We start from the raw sequence: 20,714 nt of genomic DNA on the forward strand, positions 1-20,714 counted from the left end.
AGGAGAGAGAGAGAGAGAGAGAGAGAGAGAAGGAAAGAAAGAAAGAAAGAAAGAAAGAAAGAAAGAAAGAAAGAAAGAAAGAAAGAAAGAAAGAAAGAAAGAAAGAAAGAAAGAAAGAAAGAAAAGAAAGAAAGAAAGAGAAGGCCACAATAATACATTGAACTTTCAGAAGGTGAGAACAAATCTATGGTTAGTAGACGTGGGAGAGGGGAGGTGTGGGGGGGTTGGGAAGAGAGTGGGTAAGGGGCATAAAGTATAAATTATGATTTGTAATAATGAATATGCTATTGATCATCACATGTCATACACAGGTGATGGGAGTCAATGCTGTTAACCCAAAATATGTACAATCAATTACACTTCAATAAAAAAATGAATAAATTGAAATAAAATTTAAAAAATCAGTAATAATAATAAAAATAAAAAGTTACGTGGGATCAGGAGACTCACAAATTCAGAAAACTTATTCTCTTAATAACCCATCCAGAACCTCTACCCTCTGACACCATAGTCACTTCTTGCTGTGGTTCCGTCTGCTCTGACCAGGGCTGTGGCCACTGCCTCTGCCAGAATACCTGCTGCCACCCCAGCTGCTGCCAGACCACACGCTACAGGACCACCTGCTGCTGCCTCAGCAGCTGTGTGTCCAGCTGATGCCGCCGCAGCTCCTGTGGATCCAGCTGCTGTGGTTCTAGCTGCTGTTGCCCCTCTTGCTGCCAGACCACCTGTTGTAGGACCACCTGCTGCTATGGATCCAGCTGCTGTGACTCTAGCTGCTGTCATCCCGGCTGTTGTGTGTCCAGCTGCTGCCTCCCAGTTTGCTGCTAGACCACCTGCTGTTGCCCAGTCTCCTGTGGATTCTCTTGTTATTGAGCTTCATTCCTGACCACCAGCCCTGAGTCAACCTCATGCTGCCATGCATCAGCCTTCCTCATTTCTGCTGTCCACTGCACCTGGCCGTGTTCTGATCTGGCACTGCACTAATTCATCCCACAAGTCATGCCACCAAGCAGCTATTTAAAAAGCAGCAATTTAAATGACCACCACACAAAACTGCCAAGTTCTATGCCTATTACCCTGACACTCAGACGACTAGATGTGTCACACCATGTCACTGGGATAGGCCCCTTATCTTATAATTGTTGTGTGTGTTCTGACCTTTGCAATGAATTATGTGTGAAAGAATGACTACATGTCAATAAACACTTACTTTCTTGGTATCAGAAACTTTTGTGGCCCTTCATTATTTTTTATTATTGATTATTTATTCGGAGCCAAGTTTGTGTCTGTCATGTGAACAAAAAATACTGATTTGGGATATATCAAAGCCTATGTTCAAGAAAATGCCAAATAATTCATTTTTTCCCCAAACCAGAGTGCCCACTTTAGCTGTCAAGTTTATTGAGAAAAAGCAAGAACTTCCTTTTTGCTGTAATTGAATTATGGGTCAACTAACAAGCTAGTGGGCTCTGGGAAGCACACAAGGTGAATGAAACCCAGTTCTTAGCTCTCAGGTAACTCACAATGACTTTTTGGATTTAACAGGAAGGCATGTGTCAGGTAGATTGTGCTTGCCATATTGGTGAGAAAGGGGAACCTGAGCTATCAGAGAAGAGTAATACATAAGGGTTGTTTATAGAAATAAAGTGTGTCAAGTCTAAAAATCCAGGGAACATGAACAGCTCTCAAAACAGAAGACAAGACAAAGTGGAGAATTGGATGACAGCTGAATGTTTATATTCTTTTGAAGGGAGTTATTATAAGCAAAGTTACCAAGACAACACTGTAGTCCTTTTGAGGAGGAGGGGTATATCAAGATTAACTCATAGAGTGGAGCTAATTATGGTGGGTCCTACAGTGGTCAAGATCTAGTGAAGCTACAGATGGAGTGAAAATCAGTGAGTATGATGGTGCCAAATGTCACTTATGGGAAGGAAAGTGTTGGACATTGAGTTGGAGGTGCGGGCTGAGTTCTATTTTCTTTCCCATTTTTTTTTTTATTGTGGCAAAATATATATAAGGATTTCCATTTTCAGAATTTTAAACATACAATTGCATGGAATTAATTACATTCACAATGCTGTGTAACCATTACCTCTGTGTATTTCCAAAACTTTTTGAGGTGCTTTATTTACACAATATCCATTCCTGCTCCATTAAAACTCCAGTTGCAGGGTTTGCATACACATCTCACTATGGGACATGAAAAACTTTAGGGGCTTCCTGAACATGACCTGGATGAAGTCACCCAGCTGCCTGTGTTTGCTCTAACATTGAGATTACTTTTCCTTTGGGAGTTCGGTTCATATTGTACTTTCTATGTCTTTCCAAGAGTGTTCCTTCCAACCCAAATTGATATCGATAGGTTCAAGAGCTGTTTTAGCTCTGGGCAAAAGCTTTGTTGGAAAGAAAAATAAAAAGGGAAACGAAAACAGCACAAAACCAAAAAACACATTCAGAAATTAATCGGTAACACAAGGCAGGAACCATATCCTGGGACACTCCTCGATTTATTCTAAGATCATAACTGGTCTATACAAAATGTTTTTCATTGCGGCATTCCTTAGGTGCTCTGGCCTGGGAAATTGTTAGAGTTTTAAATGATTATGCCTGCAGTGTCATCTTGGTATATTGCAATACTGTTTTTGTCTTGTTCATTTCTATGCTCTCTTTTACAGCACATAAACATTTATATATATGTTTTCTTAACTTTTGGAGTTTTCCTTTTATTACCCAAAAATGTCAATATTGCTACTTTTATTTTTTGCATTTGCCTACCACTTTTGGACTTCTCTCATGTTAATATTTGAGGTTTTTATTTTATTTATTTTTTTGCTATTTTTATCCTCTATCAATTTTAGAATATATTTAAATGTCTTTAAATTTTATAATTTTATCTCCTGGAACCATTTTTTCCCCTGTCTTATCTACGTTGTAATGGAATTCTTTATTTCAACTTAACTGATGGGAGTGATTCTTAAATTAATTCTAATTTTAAAGGGAGTTTATAAATTGTGAATCCTTGAATCTATGAAGAAATCTTTTCTCTGTCCTTACACTTGACCAATAGCTTGTCCAGATCTAAAATTATTGAGCCACAATTTTTTTGCCTGTAAAAACACTTTAGATGTGAATGAAATATTTTAAAGTAAAATTATCCTCCAGGATCATAACATGGAATTGAAACATACAGAAAGAATCTTGCTAACATGTGGGGCTTGTGGTAACCCACTGACTTCAGGGAATGATTTAAGGAAGAGTGTATATATGGAATGCTAAGCTTAATTTTAAGGGTTCACAAATTGTAGGTCCTTAAGATGTCAGAAAATAAACTCTTAATGTCCCCCCTCTTGTCCTCTTTTAATCCATCATTATAAACTGGCAAAAAATAATGAAAAAAGAAAAACACTAATTATAGTTTCCTAGGACAGGAAACAATAGCAGATAAGAATTGCCAACAAATTTTTGGAGAAAACAGTGGTTACTAACTTAATGTAACAAGGGGAGCTATGGTGTAAGTGGGTGCAAACCTAACCCCACTGAGTGTAAAGTCAATTTGCCTTGAATCCTCAGAAGGGCTCAGAATCTGGAGGCACCAGATGATATGGAAGGTGGGGTAACACAAGAGCACTGCTAGACCCCCAGGGTCCCTCTCCCACCCTATAAAGTCAGGTCATTAGTCCTCCCCCAGTTCCCACCAGGAGAGACAAGAGGTTTTCCTTTAGAGAATTTAATGAGAGAGTCAAGGTTTGGGGACACTGGAGAGAACAAAGGTCAAGCACGGGGCTGAAAACAGGTTAATGAAGCAAAAATCAGAACAAGTAGTACAGAGGTTCATGAATATTGTCTGGAACAGAACAGGGGCGGTCTCAACCATTTGCTGAATACATGAGTTAATGGTTATCTACAGCTTTCTGGGACACAAGTTCATGACTCTGTCAAGCCCAACAAAGACCTTCCAAAACAAACATTTGTGACCAACATAAAGCTCGTTTGCAAGTATGGACTTGCTATTGTGAGTCACTCGGGGCACTTTTAGGGACTGATGACTTTTGGACTGAAACTACACTATCAACTGTCCTGGTCTCCAGCTTGCTGACTGCAGATTTTGGGAGTCCATGCCTCCATAACCATGTAAGCCAATTCCTTAAAATAAATCTCTTTATATATATCTCTGTGTGTATACTTGTATGTATATTTACTTATAAATGCTATTGGTTCTCTAGAGGACCCTAACAAATAAGCCTTGGCAGCATCTGCATGGTGCTGATTCTGCAGCTGTGTAGAATGCATAAGCTGTGAGTCCATGGCAGCCTCCACTTAGATTTCAAAGTGTGTTTTGGACAGCCTAGGGGCCCACGGAACTTAATAGAGCAAAACAGTTTGAGTAAAAGGGAATTGCTCCTGCCTGACTGCCTTGACATCAGTATTTCCCTGCCTTTGGACACAGAGTGAATAAAGCATTGGCTCTTTTTGGGGCTTGAGACTGATGACTTTTGGACTGAAACTACACTATCAACTGTCCTGGTCTCCAGCTTGCTGACTGCAGATTTTGGGAGTCCATGCCTCCATAACCATGTAAGCCAATTCCTTAAAATAAATCTCTTTATATATATCTCTGTGTGTATACTTGTATGTATATTTACTTATAAATGCTATTGGTTCTCTAGAGGACCCTAACAAATAAGCCTTGGCAGCATCTGCATGGTGCTGATTCTGCAGCTGTGTAGAATGCATAAGCTGTGAGTCCATGGCAGCCTCCACTTAGATTTCAAAGTGTGTTTTGGACAGCCTAGGGGCCCACGGAACTTAATAGAGCAAAACAGTTTGAGTAAAAGGGAATTGCTCCTGCCTGACTGCCTTGACATCAGTATTTCCCTGCCTTTGGACACAGAGTGAATAAAGCATTGGCTCTTTTTGGGGCTTGAGACTGATGACTTTTGGACTGAAACTACACTATCAACTGTCCTGGTCTCCAGCTTGCTGACTGCAGATTTTGGGAGTCCATGCCTCCATAACCATGTAAGCCAATTCCTTAAAATAAATCTCTTTATATATATCTCTGTGTGTATACTTGTATGTATATTTACTTATAAATGCTATTGGTTCTCTAGAGGACCCTAACAAATAAGCCTTGGCAGCATCTGCATGGTGCTGATTCTGCAGCTGTGTAGAATGCATAAGCTGTGAGTCCATGGCAGCCTCCACTTAGATTTCAAAGTGTGTTTTGGACAGCCTAGGGGCCCACGGAACTTAATAGAGCAAAACAGTTTGAGTAAAAGGGAATTGCTCCTGCCTGACTGCCTTGACATCAGTATTTCCCTGCCTTTGGACACAGAGTGAATAAAGCATTGGCTCTTTTTGGGGCTTGAGACTGATGACTTTTGGACTGAAACTACACTATCAACTGTCCTGGTCTCCAGCTTGCTGACTGCAGATTTTGGGAGTCCATGCCTCCATAACCATGTAAGCCAATTCCTTAAAATAAATCTCTTTATATATATCTCTGTGTGTATACTTGTATGTATATTTACTTATAAATGCTATTGGTTCTCTAGAGGACCCTAACAAATAAGCCTTGGCAGCATCTGCATGGTGCTGATTCTGCAGCTGTGTAGAATGCATAAGCTGTGAGTCCATGGCAGCCTCCACTTAGATTTCAAAGCTGTTGTATATTATGGACTTATTTTTCAATAGCCCTCACTAGATGCACCCTCTTGACCTTGGACTTCTCAACCTACAAATCTGTAAGAAATTAATGTTATTTCTTTACAAATTATCCAGTTTCAGGTATTCTGTTGTAAGCAACAGAGAGCTAATACATTTCCTTTCTGCATTGGCTTTACTGATTGATGAGGGGAGATGGGAATGCAATAGAAGGGAAGTCCCAAAGGATGATTCCAAAGTATGGATTCAAGTATGAACTCATAATGCTAACCTGCTCCAATGCCAGAGACAAAATAAAATAAAATACAAGCTTTTCATTTTTTCATTTGATAAACAGAAAAGTTTGGATATGTAAAACACCGAATATTATGGTTCATAAATTTACTCAGAATATTAGAACTTATGATATCTGATACTACTCTTAACACTTCTGTGTCAAATTTAAAGTATGTTTCATCCTTCTGTATTCCCTCTTGATTCAAATAAGGCCGATTACAAATATAATTAGGGAATTTTATTATTTCAAGGAGATGTCATAACTCAATGATTAGGATGTGATGTGTACCAGTGATGTCTGCACAAACAATCTTAAATCTGATTGGTGCAATAGCTTAGGGCCATTTCAGAGCCCAGTAATAGTGTAATCTCAGTGTAAGTACAAACATCAAGAGCAGACGCTCCTACCCAAGGGCCATGTCATAATCACCTTTAATGTATTTTCTTTTTAAAAAAAATATTTTTAGTTTTTTTTATTGGTTATGACTATTCATGGGGTACAAAGCTGACCATCACCACTTGTGCCCAAGATGTGATGACTGGATCAATACCCATCAGCATACCCATTACCACACATTGTGATTATTCCCCATGTCCCAAACCCAGTTAATCCCCGACCCCCCTCCCTTCCCCCTTTCCCCTCTGCAACCCTAGGTGTGTTCTCTCCCTCTGCAAGTCCAATGCACCACTGTGGTCATTCTTTCCTTCCTTCTTTCTCTCTTAGCTCCCTCTTATGAGTGAGGACATATAGTATTTTTCTGTCTGTACCTGGCTTATTTCACTCAACATAATTTTCTGCAAGCTCATCCACATTGCTGTAAATGGCAGAATTAATTTCATTCTTTTTTATTGCAGAGTAGTATTCCATTGTGTATATATATATCACATTTTCCTTATCCACTCATCTGTGGATGGACATTTCATCAGGGAAATGCAAATTAAAACCATATTGAGATATCACCTCACCCCAGTTAGACTGGCTATTATCAGAAAGATGGAGAATAACAAATGATGGTGAGGATGTGGAGAGAAGGGAATGCTCTTACACTGTCGGTGGGACTGTAAATTAGTAAAACCACTATGGAAAACAGTATGGAGATTTCTCAAACAACTACAGATAGACCAGCCATATAATCCAGCAATCCCACTGCTGGGTATATACCCAAAAGAATTAAGATCATCCTGTGGAAGGAATACCTGCACTTCCGTGTTCACTGCAGCTCTATTTACAATAGCCAAGATATGTAGTGTATTTTCAAATTCAAATGCAGGCACCACTGCTGGAGATTCCAATTCTGATATACACCCCAGCTGAAAGCTACTCAGTGGTATGAACTAGTTTCAATACTTAGAAATACTTAGAAAGAGAGAATTAGTTTTGAAATTTCAGCCTTCCAGAATCAATATACATTAGAATGTTAAGTGTGGAGATGTTTGAATTATAAGGAAAATCCTGAGAGACCACACTCAGAGACATACCACACCATCTAGCTGAGGCATGTTTCCTTAAAAATACAATGAAATATGCATTTCTTCTCAGCAGAACTCAGTGGGACATATAACCCACTTTGTGATTATAAATTCTGAAATGTTGTTTATTGAATATAATGAATTGAGTACTTTGACTTCTTTGCAGGAGATTTCTTTCTTTCATTAGCACGTACTTTTTTTTTTTCAGAAATTTGGTTTTACCCTTTTCTCCAAAATAGGGCCAATGATATTATGAGGTATAATGTGTTAAGGGTGGATGTGTTTTAATTAAGAGCTAAGACATAAATTAAATCTGTCCTAATTTAGGATATTAAGACACATTCACATGCGTGCATGCACACACACATTCACACACTGCTTTTGTTCTAACATCTTGAATTATCTATATTTGATAAAGCATTTATTTTCAAATTGATCTCAGCATGGGTTGTTCCTCCTGTGTCTTTATGCAAAATATAATTGCTTGGTAACTGAATAAAATGATTGTGAAATCAATAGAGAATAAAGCCAATGAATTCTTATGTGCAGAAAAGTTTATTAGAAAGCAGAGAAGCAACAGAACATAAGGAATTTACTCCAGGAGAATATACAGGGTACAAATGAGCCCTCAGGTATGAGCGTGTAAAATCAGTGCCAATACATAGGCTGCAGATAATGTCTACCTTGTTCAGAAAAATAATCTAGATCCCCCAAATAATAAGAAAAATAAAAAATTTAGACAATAGGGATAATTTCTTAGCTGGTAGATTACAAATTAATTTACATTTGGTACCAACATTGGAAACAAAAGACAGCAAGGGAGAGAGTTTAAAATGAACCAGAATGTGCTCACAGTCAGTAGGTGGTGGTGGGCTCACTGGAGTCAACAGATTTCATGCATTCTAAGGTACTGCACAAAAGAAAGATCTAGGTCTGTGGAGACAGAGGTGAAGGAAGAAGTGGGCCTAGGGCAGGGGGCTCAGCAGTCAGGGGAAGCACAGCACATGGGGCGGGGGCAGGTGGAGATGACACAGGTTGGACGATAGCAGTTGGTGTGGCAGGAGACTTGGCCACAGACCGGACGCAGGCAGCAGCTGGTGCAGGGGCAGCAGGAGCTGCAGCAGGAGGGGCTGCAACAGCTGGAACCACAGCAAGAGGGGTGGCAGCAACTAGAGATACAGCAGCTGGGGCGGCAGCAGCTGGAACCACAGCAGCTGGGACTACAGCAGGAAGGGCGGCAGCAGCTGGAACCACAGCAGGAAGGGCGGCAGCAGCTGGAGATGCAGCAGCTGGGGCGGCAGCAGCTGGAACCACAGCAGCTGGGTCCACAGCAGGAAGGGCGGCAGCAGCTGGAGATACAGCAGCTGGGACGGCAGCAGCTGGAGCCACAGCAGCTAGAGCCACAGCAGGAGTTGACCATGGTGTTAGAGGATGGAGGCTCTGGGTGAGTTTCCAGGAGAGTGAAGTTCTTGGGTTTGGAGGTTTCCTTGGCCAATAACCCCTTTTATACTCTGCTGAGGACCTGTTGTCATCACATCATTATTTCCTTGTTATTATTTACCTTACCAGAAAACCATATCATTTAATTACATAATTGTGTGTTTCTAGTTAAGTAATCCAAAATAGAGAAAAGAGCACTGTTCCTTTTCCTGGTGTGCTCCTGTGTTTCCAGTGAAAAATACTTATCACTTAGTGGCTGTCACTTTTGTTCCTGGCCTACACAGAGTATTTTACAAAACAAACCACTAGTCACATGATTCTGACATTTTGTTTTTGAATGTGACATTCCTTTCCATCTGTACATTGCTCCCTGCAAATCATGAAGGATGGTTTTCACAGTGCTAATGTGTTGTTTGTTTTCAAAGAATGTTCTGGTAGGTGAAATACTGGAAAAAATGAGAAGGAAATTTGGGGGAGGATGTCCCACTTATGAGGATGACTATGATCCTATATGGGCATCTTGGAATGGTGAGGTGATGATTAGACCCCAGGAAAGTTCTAAATTCTATGTCTGATCTTATTCCTCAGTCTCAAGCTGAAGCACTTAGCAATGACTCACTACTTTTGAATAGTAAAAACACATTTTTTGCTGTATGTCTTCCATGATAGGCATTAAGAGAGGGAAGTTTTGATTTACCTTTTGATTGTCAAAATTGCACAATGGATTTTTCATTTTCAGAAGCATTTGTTTTATATAAATAATATTTAAAATTACTAAGCCTTCAATAATGTGTATCCAAAACATTCTGTTGGTTATTCTGGGTATAGAATAGATAAACCCTCATCTCTCTCTTATATGTACTTGACAAGACATATGCATAGAAAAGAAAGTTTGGAAAAATTTAAATTAATTGTAATTACTTTAATTAAACTACTAAAATCAAAATTTAAAGTATGTGTATAAATTTCATATGCCCTCAGTGTATATATGTCATTTGGAGTGTTCACTATGTACCAGGCATTGTGCTGAATATCTTACATTTATTTTGTTTTAATCTCTAATGCAACCCTACAAAGTAGTGTATTTATTCTTATTTCTCTTTTATTGGGAGAGTCAAAAGAAGCATAGAGAGATTAAAACAAACAACCCAAAACCTTGTCTGAGATTAAACAGAAAGTAAGGTTAATACGTCTTAGAGTAGCCAAGGGAGGGACAGAGAATAGAACTTGCAAGCCTTTGCTGAAGCTGTTTCACATTCCTAGAATGTCTCTTCTTGCTTGTCAGCTCTGCAAACTCCTACACATCTGTCAAGACCCATTTGAAATGCTTCCCCCTCAATGATATCCTTCCTGAGAAACTACACCATTTATATATAGGTATTCCCTGTGTTGTGCTTCTAATTTAACACACTATACTGCACCATAGTTATTCACTTCTTTTATTCCTCCAGGTATAGTGCAAACACCCCGAAGGCATGGGCTATGGCATTTATTTTTGTTATCTGTGTGCAAACAGAGGACATTGGTGATAAATGTTTGTTGAGTAAATGAAGAATTTTTGATGATATAGGGACATGTAATGGTTCTTTAACAATATGTATCTTTTGATTACTGGAGAAAAGAAGGGGAAACATTCTAAACACGGGATCATGGTTCCATTTGAAGAAAAGAACATTAATTTATGTGGTAGGTAACATGTTGACTGATAAATAACATATAGAGGAAGCTGTGAAAGTTAATATTCTACTTATAGAGCCCTCCTCCAAAACCCAAACAGAAAGTAAGAGTGTGACCCAAGACCAGAGACCAAGGCAGAAGGCCTGGAGGGGTGCCACAAACACTGCTTCTGTGTGGGTGGTCCACCACAGCCACCACAGCTACTGCTACTGCAAGGACTACTCAAGGCCACAGTAGCAGCCAGAACCACACTGCAGGCAGCCTGCTGTACACTTGACTACACTGACACGAGGAGAGTCGCCATGGAGCCTACAAAAAGGAGAGGAAGTGTTTCTCCTCAAAACCTAATCCAGAGTAACAGAAGAAGCAACTGCTCTACCAAATGACCAGACCTCAATATAGAGATGCTAGAAATATAAATAAACAAGAAAATATGACACCACCAAAAGAATACAGTAATTCTCAGGTGACAGACTCCATAGAGCAGAAAATGCTTGAAATGACTGAAAAGGAATTCCAAGCAATAATCTTAAGAAAACTCAAAGAGATAAGAGAAAACTCAATTAGAGAATACACTGAAATATGAAAAAATATCCAGGGTGTAAAGGAGGAAATCTACAAAGAAATTAACACTTTATAAAAGAATGTAGCAGAACTCCTGGAACTGGAGGATTCATTCAATGAAATACAATACACAACAAGAGCTTAAGCAGTAGGTTACAGCAAGCAGAATAAAGAATTTCAGATCTCAAAGTTGGTCTTTTTGGGGCCGGCCCTGTGGTTCACCCAGGGGAGTGCGGTGCTGGTAGCGCCGAGGCCGTGGGTTCGGATCCTATATGGGGATGGCCGGTGCGCTCACTGGCTGAACGTGGTGCGGACCACACCGGGCCAAGGGTTGCGATCCCCCTACCCGTCAAAAAAGTAAAAGAAAAAAAAAAAAGTTGGTCTTTTTGAAATAACACAGGTGGACCAAAAAAAAAAAAAAAAAAAAAAGGAAAAAAAAATTTCAAAAAATGAAGAAAATTTAGGAGATCTAGCAGACAACCTTAAACTCACAAATTTCTGAATCATTGGTGTTCCAGAAGAGGAGGAGAAAGGAAAAGGCATTAAAAACCTATTCAATGAAATAATAACAGAAAAATTCCCAGATATAGGGAAAGACACAGATATTCAGATCCAGGAAGCTCAAAGATTACCAAACAGATTCAATCCAAAAAGATCCTCTCTGAGACACATTATAATCAAACTGTCAAAGCTCAAAGACAAAGAATTCTAAAAGCAGCAAGAGAAAAGCATCAAGTCACCTGTAAGGGAACATCCATCAAAGTAACAACAGACTTCTCAACTGAAACTCTATAGTCCAGAGGAAAATGGGATGATATATTCAAAATACCAATATAAAAAAACTGCCAGTGAAGAATACTTTACCCAGTAAGGCTATCCTTCAGAAATGAAGAAGAAATAATGTATTTTTCAGAAAAACAAAAACTGTGGGAGTTCACCACCACACTACCAGCCCCACATGAAATTCTCAAGGGAGTCCTGTATCTAGAATCCAAAAAATGATAGTCACTATCACAAATATACAAGAAAGAACAAAACCCACTGGTAAAACAAAAATGCGAATGAAAAAGAGAAAGAAACTAAATCTTATCACCTCAAAAAACCAACAACATTGAAGATGAATAATAAAAGGGGAAGAAAGAAACAAAAGATATTTAAAACATCTATGGAAAACAGTGTGGAGATTTCTCAAGTAACTACAGAAAACTACAGATAGATCTACCCTATGATCCAGCAATCCCACTTCTAGGTATATACCCAAAGGAATGGAAATCATCATGTTGAAGGGACACCTGCACTCCCATGTTCATCACAGCTCTATTTACAACAGCGAAGATATTGAAGCAACCTAAATGTCCATTGATGGACAACTGGATAAGGAAAATGTGGTATATATACACAATGGAATACTACTTAGCCATAAAAAAGAATAAAATTCTGCCATTTGCAGCAACGTGGAAGAGCTTGGAGGAAATTATGTTAAGTGAAATAAGCCAAGCAGCACTGAGGGAAAAATATCACATGTTCTCACTCATTAGTGGGACCTAGGAGAGAAAGAAGAAAGGAAAGAAAGACTGCAGTGATGTGTGGGACTTGCAGAGGGACAGGGCATACATAGGATTGCCAGGGGGAGGAAGGAGGATTTATTGGGTGGGGGACATGGGGAATAATCACAATTTGTAGTAATGGGCATGCTGATACTATTAATCTGACCATCACATCCTGGGCACAGGTATTGACAGGCCAGACAGCTTTATACCCCATGAATGTGCATAATCAATAAAAAATAAAATAAAATGAAATTAGATAAGATACTTTTAATGCTTCTCATTGATTTTCTTTTTTTCCGTAATTCCTTTAGCATTTATAATGGTTTACTACCTCCAAATACACTGCTGTTGTATATAGTTCCCACAGAAAGGCCAATAAAATAGTGTTAAATTAAAAAAAAAAATCTAAACAAAAGGGATAAAATGCCAGGAGTTAGTTAATAACTTTCAATAGCAACCCTAAGTGCGAATGGATTTAACTCTCCACTTAAAAGACACAGACAGATGGACATGGCAGATATCTACAGAACATTTCATCCAACAACTATAGAATATACATTCTTCTCGAAAGCCAGGTTTGTGAATAAATATATACATGTAGTACAAATGCATTTAATAAAGTTGGATCTCTGTTTATAACAATGGGTCTTGAATGGGATTGGCAAAGATTGGTAAAGGAAAACTTACCTTTGGTCACATTCTTTTGTGTTGTTTAAATTTTTAAAGAGCATGTATTTGTGTATAATTGATATGTAAATTCATATAAAATGTGGTTTATATGAAATTAACAATTTCCTCCATAGAGTCCATTAAATGTCTTCTGCTATTATGTTTACATTCCTATTTCTATTTTGCACTAAAAGATTAAAATTACATTTTAGACAATATTTCAACTCTCAAATTAGCTATCATAAATTTCAAATTGGTTTTGGGACAGGTTGGGATCCCTAGGAAGCAGATGCTGAGATGGAGATTAGCATGCAGTAGGTTTTATTGAGGAGTATCTTAGGATTTACACTTGTGGAATGGAAGGGAAGGAAGCAGGATTGGATGCTTGAGAAATCACACTTGGGGCAGTCTTACTGAAAGTCTCAGCTGACCCTTTGGGGAGTTCTGAATATGGGATAATCTATTAGAGGCATTTCTAGCTGAGGAGAGGAATGTGGGTCATGATTGTTTCATCCTGATGAAAAGGGGGCATTACATTCTCCAGCAATACCTATGAGCTTTCACCAGGTCTGCTTCCTTCATTTACATCACCTGGATAGCCCTGAAGGTGGCCTTTCTATATGGCAGGACAAGCTCCTCGCTGAAGTTCTGCCAGTCAGAGTGATGCAGATCCACCATATATGTGGAGAATAGGTTCGCTGAACGTGGCTCTGAGTAGAAAATGCATAGATTTTGCTAAACCATCTATTGGCTTCTTTTATTGCTAGAAAATAAAATCTGAAAGATGTTATTTTAAAAGATCAGGAAATGTGTTCAGTTTTCCCTGTTATTATATTCCTGGATGTTCCATGAATTAGTTTCACTTTTTTTTCCCCTAAAGGATACAAAATGATTAGTTGATTTGCCTAAGACGAAAAACACTTTCTAGAGAAAAGTAGGCAGTGATTAATGTCGTTTGACTTTTGTTAGAAGTCTAACTAATGTTTGCTGCCTGTCCTACAGGTGTAGGAAAAATACTATTACCCAGGACCAAAATATAAAACCTTTTTAAAGAAAGATAGTAACAATCACATTCAATTTTCAACTTCAATAGAATAGATGTTTATTTTGGTGCGTGGAAATAACAAGGTATGAAAACATCTTTACAAAGGATTATAAGAGAGAGTCTTCACTGGACTTTAATGTCAAAGGAGTGGCCCTACCAGTGATGGAAGGAATCTTCAAATTCCTTAGATGTGGTAAATTCTTGATGACAGAACGAGGAATGTTGTATTAGTCAAAATTCTGCAGAGAGACAGAAACAATAGGATATGGATATAAGTATCTGACAGGGGATTCTTAGGGGAATTGGCTCATGTGATTGTGAAGGCTGGGAAGTCCAGGATGGGCTGTCTGCAAACTGGATGCTGGTAGCATGGCTCAGTCCAAGTCCAGAAGCCTCAGAAACAGGGAAGCCAATGGTGTGATTCTCAGTCTGAGGCCAAAGGCCTGAGAACTCGGGGTGCTGCTGGTATAAGTCCTTGAACCCAAAGACTGAAGAGTCTGGAGTTCAGATGTTCACAGACAGGAGAGAAGATTGTATCCCAGCTCCAGAGGAAATAGAGCGAGAGATTTGCTTTTTCCTCTGTCTTTGTTCTTTCTGGGCCTCCAATGGATTGAATGGCACCCAGTCATATTAAGGGCAGGTCTTTCCTACCCCATCCTCTCAGGCTTACATGCTAATCTCTTCTGGAAACATGCTCATAGATACACCCCAAAATAATGCTTAACCAGATTTCTATGTGTTCTTTAAACTACTCAAGTTGACACCTAAAATTAACCATCACAAATATTGAGGGCAATTTGTCAATTTATTAGGAAATTCTCAATGAATTCATTTGGAAGGGTGATATTTTGGACAGACATTAGAATGCAGACACAGAATTGCTATGATGAGGTTTGTTTATGGGACATAGGAGATTTCTTGAGCATTCCACATTTTTTAAAGATGGGTCTTCATCTGTGGGGAAGGAGGCGATAAGAAAGTGATGTGTTCAAAGCAGAGACTCAGCAGTCAGGGGAGGCACAGCACATGGGGCGGGGGCAAGTGGAGATGACACAGGTTGGGCGATAGCAATTGGTGTGGCAGGAGACTTGGCCACAGACTGGTCGCAGGCAGCAGCTGGTGCAGGGGCAGCAGGAGCTGCAGCAGGAGGGGCTGCAACAGCTGGAACCACAGCAAGAGGGTTGGCAGCAGCTGGAACCACAGCAGCTGGGGCGGCAGCAGCTAGAGATGCAGCAGCTGGGGCGGCAGCAGCTGGAACCACAGCAGCCGGATCCACAGCAGGAGGGGCGGCAGCAGCTAGAGATGCAACAGCTGGGGCGGCAGCAGCAGGGGCTGCAGCAGGAGGGGCAGCAGCTGCTGGAGCCACAGCAGCTAGAGCCACAGCAGGAGTTGACCATGGTGTCAGAGGATGGAGGCTCTGGGTGAGTTTCCAGGAGAGTGAGTGTTCTGAGTTTGGTCTCTCGTTGCTCTCTCCTGCTTTTTATACCCTGCTGAGAGCTCCTGTGACCATATGAATGATCTTCTTGTTGTTGTATATACTATAGGAAATCAGTTTTTAGTTAAAGTAGATAATTGTGTTTATCTGGTAAATATTCCTATTTATAGAAAAGGCATCATTTCCTTTTTCTATTTTATTAGGAGCTATTGAATTTGGTTAAGACAAGTGAATCAGCTCTCATTCTTCTTCCTTTGTCTGAAGTGTCTTCTAAAGTAGGCTCATTACATGACATTGTTTCACTGGGTTTCATTAGTGTTAATTCTTCATTGATGAGTTTAACTCCAGGATAATATGTTGAAGATGGATTTTATGATAACTAAATCTCCTCTGCCATCAAAGAGGTTAAAAGCAAGTCATAGAATACTGGTAAGAAAATAAAATGAGGGGTGAGGGGAGAGGTAATTTGTGTGCAGTGATTCCTTTGGATTTTCTGAATGGTCTGTGAGGTGGGAAGGATCCCAGAGAAGTTTCTATCTATTTTGTCTTATTGAAACTTTTTGATTTAAAACAGTTATAATGTAATGGTTTGCAGCTTTTAAACAGTAAAAATACATCGACATGATGGGTTCTTTTAAAAATTATTAAATTATTATTGGCATGTTTTTCAGAAATAGAGTATCATAGGAGAACCTTTTAAACCTATATTCTGGTAAGTAAACATATCCAATGAATATGTAAGTGTTATTAAAAGTTCATTTTATCATATTTTGAGCTATTTTCTCTCAGCAATGTCTGTTGCAGATATTTTGTCTGATACAAAGGTGAAACAAATGGTTAAGCTTTAATCTTTGTTTTGTAGACACTTAAAAAGGACAAACAATACATATATGTAGTAAAGAGTTTGGCGATTATTGAGAGTATTGTGTGATTAGTGACCAAAATAACAATTATGTATTTAAATCTGTACACATCCAATGAAAGATGAGGTAATACTAATGGCTACAATTTGTTGAGTGCTCACTGTGTGTAAGGCATTTTGGGAATTCTTTATAATTATTATGTTGTTTATATTTCACAAGAACTCTCTGAAGTAAACACAATTTTTCTTAACTCTTGACTCATGAGGTAGCTGAGACCCAAATAGATTGAAGTCACATGGTAAATAGGGAAGGTGGTTCTCTCCTGGGATGTTCAAGGAAAGCATGAAGAACACTAATCACAGGCCATTTCTTAGAGTGTTCCATTTGCCTAGAATATTACTTTCTCCTTTGTCAAATCAGCAAGCTCGTGCACTTAAGTGTCCAATCCACATACTTACTCATTTCTAACATCTTTCTCAACATCTACTACATTGAAAATGAATTCTTCCCTCCCCTTTGCTCCTAGATATGCCTCTGATCTAAGGTATCACACTTTATCATAACTGTTTTACATCTTTTTTCCCAATTCTTCTGTAAACCCTACAATGTTAGAGACTGTCTTATTTATATTTATAAACACTGTGCCTAGCAAATGCCCAGAGTGAAGCTTAGTTGAGTGAATGTGGTATTTATTAAAAATACAGGGCATTTAGTCACCTTTTAACATTCTATAGGTAATCTTGATGGATGGGGAAGAAAAGAAAGAGCATTTAGATAATGGGGGGCATGGTTGAATGGGGGTATGTGATTTTGGCTTATGATGGGGAAAATGACCTCTCTGGATAGTACAGATAGGGGAGTAGAGAAAGATAATACTCAACTGATAGAATGAGGAGAACTTAAGGGTACTCTTGAATTTATACAAAGAGTCCGGATATCATACCATCGCACAGTGGGAAGAAAGGTGTGCGCAAACATCTAGGCCTTGAAAATATTACCTGGCTAGCGGTGGGGGGATTTATAGGAAGCAGAAATGTTTAGGTGGTGGTTGTAGTGTGGGGGTGAAAGATGAATGCCTATTTAGGTTGTTGACAATGAGTGTGGAAAGGAAGGTCGCAAACATCTAGGCCTTGAAAATATTATCTGGCTAGCGGTGGGGGGATTTATAGGAAGCAGAAATGTTTAGGTGGTGGTTGCAGTGTGGGGGTGAAAGATGAATGCCTATTTAGGTTGTTGACAATGAGTGTGGAAAGGAAGGTATTGGTGCCATAGACATTTCAAAGAAGTCAACAGAACCAGTGACAAAAACAGGAACAGAGGTAATAGCAGACTTCATCATTGAAGAGGGTTCTCAATTCAACATTTTTCAGTTTTATAAATACACACACACACACATTTTGCAATTAAATCCCTCCTGATAGCTAAAAGACAATCATTTGTAATTTTAAAAATGCATGGCAAGGAATCATCATAAATGAAGTAAAAATGCAAATGACTAAATGAAAATAAAATACTTGCAATTTAAACCACAAAGTGTTCATTTCCTTTTTCTATTTTATTAGGAGCTATTGAATTTGGTTAAGACAAGTGAATCAGCTCTCATTCTTCTTCCTTTGTCTGAAGTGTCTTCTAAAGTAGGCTCATTACATGACATTGTTTCACTGGGTTTCATTAGTGTTAATTCTTCATCGATGAGTTTAACTCCAGGATAATATGTTGAAGATGGATTTTATGATAACTAAATCTCCTCTGCCATCAAAGAGGTTAAAAGCAAGTCATAGAATACTGGTAAGAAAATAAAATGAGGGGTGAGGGGAGAGGTAATTTGTGTGCAGTGATTCCTTTGGATTTTCTGAATGGTCTGTGAGGTGGGAAGGATCCCAGAGAAGTTTCTATCTATTTTGTCTTATTGAAACTTTTTGATTTAAAACAGTTATAATGTAATGGTTTGCAGCTTTTAAACAGTAAAAATACATCGACATGATGGGTTCTTTTAAAAATTATTAAATTATTATTGGCATGTTTTTCAGAAATAGAGTATCATAGGAGAACCTTTTAAACCTATATTCTGGTAAGTAAACATATCCAATGAATATGTAAGTGTTATTAAAAGTTCATTTTATCATATTTTGAGCTATTCGCCACCAGGCCAGCCCAGGAAAGAGGGATTCTACTTCCAGCCAAGGTGGAGTAGCCGGGGCTAGACTTACACTCCTGTCTGAAACAACTAAAAAAACAGGCAAAAGAAGTGAGACAATGGTTTTTAGACATTGGCTGTTAGGAGAGACAGAATAACTGTTGTCTTAGAGAGAGGAAACAAATGAGGTTATCCTTAGGATTATATTAGTTTATTTCTTGAAGAGAGTTTATAGGGTACAGTGGTAGGAGGGAGAACCAGGTAGAGTCTGGTAGTCATTCTGCATTGAGAAGATGGAGCTGGGAAGGAGGAGGCCAAGAAGGTTAGAGCTCACAGGGCAGAGCACTAGAGCGGAGATTTGCACAGAGAGCCCTGCGTCCCTCTTCAGCTGCGTACTGATCAGTGCATGTGCGTGAAGAAGTTACCCATAAAAGGGCACACCCACAAAAGCCGGAGAAAACAATCCTTGGAGCTGACTCAGGCCCTGAAACACTTCATATTCCCACCTGCCAAAGTGAAAAACTTTGTAATATGGATCATTGGTTAGATTACTCAGAAGAGTACTGCCTCAGGAGTGGGACAAATTTTGCCTGAGAGTAAAGGTTGCTCTGGCCCCACCTACAAAGTTTGAAAGCAAGTCTGTTAATCAATAGGCATAAATTTTCAGTTAAATACGATTAGCAACTCTATAGCTCTGCTGTACAACATTGTACCCATTGGCCACAGTAATGTATTGTACTCCTAATATTTAAGAGGATAAATCTCATGTTAAGTGTTCTTACCACAATATAATAACATTTTTAAAAAAGCAAGTCTAGAAAGGATAAAACTGTTAAGTAACTTACTTGCATCCCAGAACAATCAATTAATTGGACTCTACCAAAATTAAAACCTTTTACTTTTCAATATACACTGTGAAATAAGGTAAGACACAAACTTGGAGAAAATACTTACAGAACATATATACAACAAAGGACTTTCATACAGAAGATATAAAGAACTCTTACCACTCAATAATCAGAAGACAAACAACCCAACAAAAAATGGGCAAAAGATTTAAACAGACACACACCAAAGAAAACGTACGGATGGCAAATAACCCCATTAAAAGATGTTCAACATCATTAACTATTAGAAAAATGCCAATTAAAACCACAATGAGATAAAACCATACACTCTCTGGAATGGTTAAAATTGACAGGACTGTCCATACCAAACGTAAGTGGTGATGTGAAACCATTGGAACTCTCATTCAAGGTTGGGGACATAAAATGGCACAACCACTTTGTGAAACAGTTTGACAGTTTCTTAAAGATTTAAAGATATCCCTACCATATGACCTGGTCATTCCACTCCAAGTACTTACTTAAGAGAGATAAAAGCGTATGTCCAAAGGTTTGTTGATAAATGCTCGTGGTAACTTTGTTTGTAGTATACAAATCTGGAAACAACCCACCAGGTGAATGGATAAACAAATTATGGTATGTCCATACAAAGAAATACTTCTCAGCAATAAAAATGAATAAACTATTGATAAATGTGACAACTTGAATCTCAATATAATTATGCTGAGTGAAAAGCCGTGGTATGTCCATACAAAGAAATACTTCTCAGCAATAAAAAGGAATAAACTATTGATAAATGTGACAACTTGAATCTCAATATAATTATGCTGAGTGAAAAGCCAGGCAAGATAAAGTTCGTAATGTATGATTCCATTTATATCAAATTCTAGAAAATGCAAGCACATTTATAGTGACAACAGATCAGTAGTTGCCTGGGGGTGGGGAATGGGAGTTGCAAAGGGGTGAAGGATGTTTACTATTTTGATGATGGTGTTGATTTCATGAGTACATGCACGCATCGGAACATCAAACTGTACACTTTGAGTGTATGCAGCATATTGTATCAATTGTACCTT

The 20,714-nt window shown here is 38.8% G+C and overlaps 1 protein-coding gene across 1 annotated transcript; it reads right to left on the bottom strand.

The window, feature by feature from the left end:
- Positions 1–8,392: 8,392 nt before the first annotated feature.
- LOC103608349 (keratin-associated protein 4-6-like) lies at positions 8,393–15,755 on the bottom strand. The gene is made up of 2 exons (XM_008592798.1): positions 15,539–15,755; positions 8,393–8,796 (listed from the first exon to the last, which is right to left on the bottom strand). Exons 1-2 carry the CDS (start codon positions 15,753–15,755, stop codon positions 8,393–8,395), a joined length of 621 nt encoding a protein of 206 aa, XP_008591020.1.
- Between the last annotated feature and the right edge of the window lie 4,959 nt (positions 15,756–20,714).

The sequence above is a fragment of the Galeopterus variegatus genome, unplaced genomic scaffold (assembly GCF_000696425.1).
Source record: "Galeopterus variegatus unplaced genomic scaffold, G_variegatus-3.0.2 Scaffold8330, whole genome shotgun sequence".
NCBI lineage: Eukaryota > Metazoa > Chordata > Mammalia > Dermoptera > Cynocephalidae > Galeopterus > Galeopterus variegatus.

Coding starts and splice junctions, on each gene's coding strand:
- LOC103608349 (XM_008592798.1), bottom strand. CDS start 15,755: ATGGTCAACTCCTGCTGTGGCTCTAGCTGCTGTGGCTCCAGCAGCTGC. Junction 8,797..15,538: donor TGGTTCCAGCTGCTGCCAAC/CCTCTTGCTGTG, acceptor GCTGCTGTGGCT/CCAGCTGCTGCCGTCCCAGC.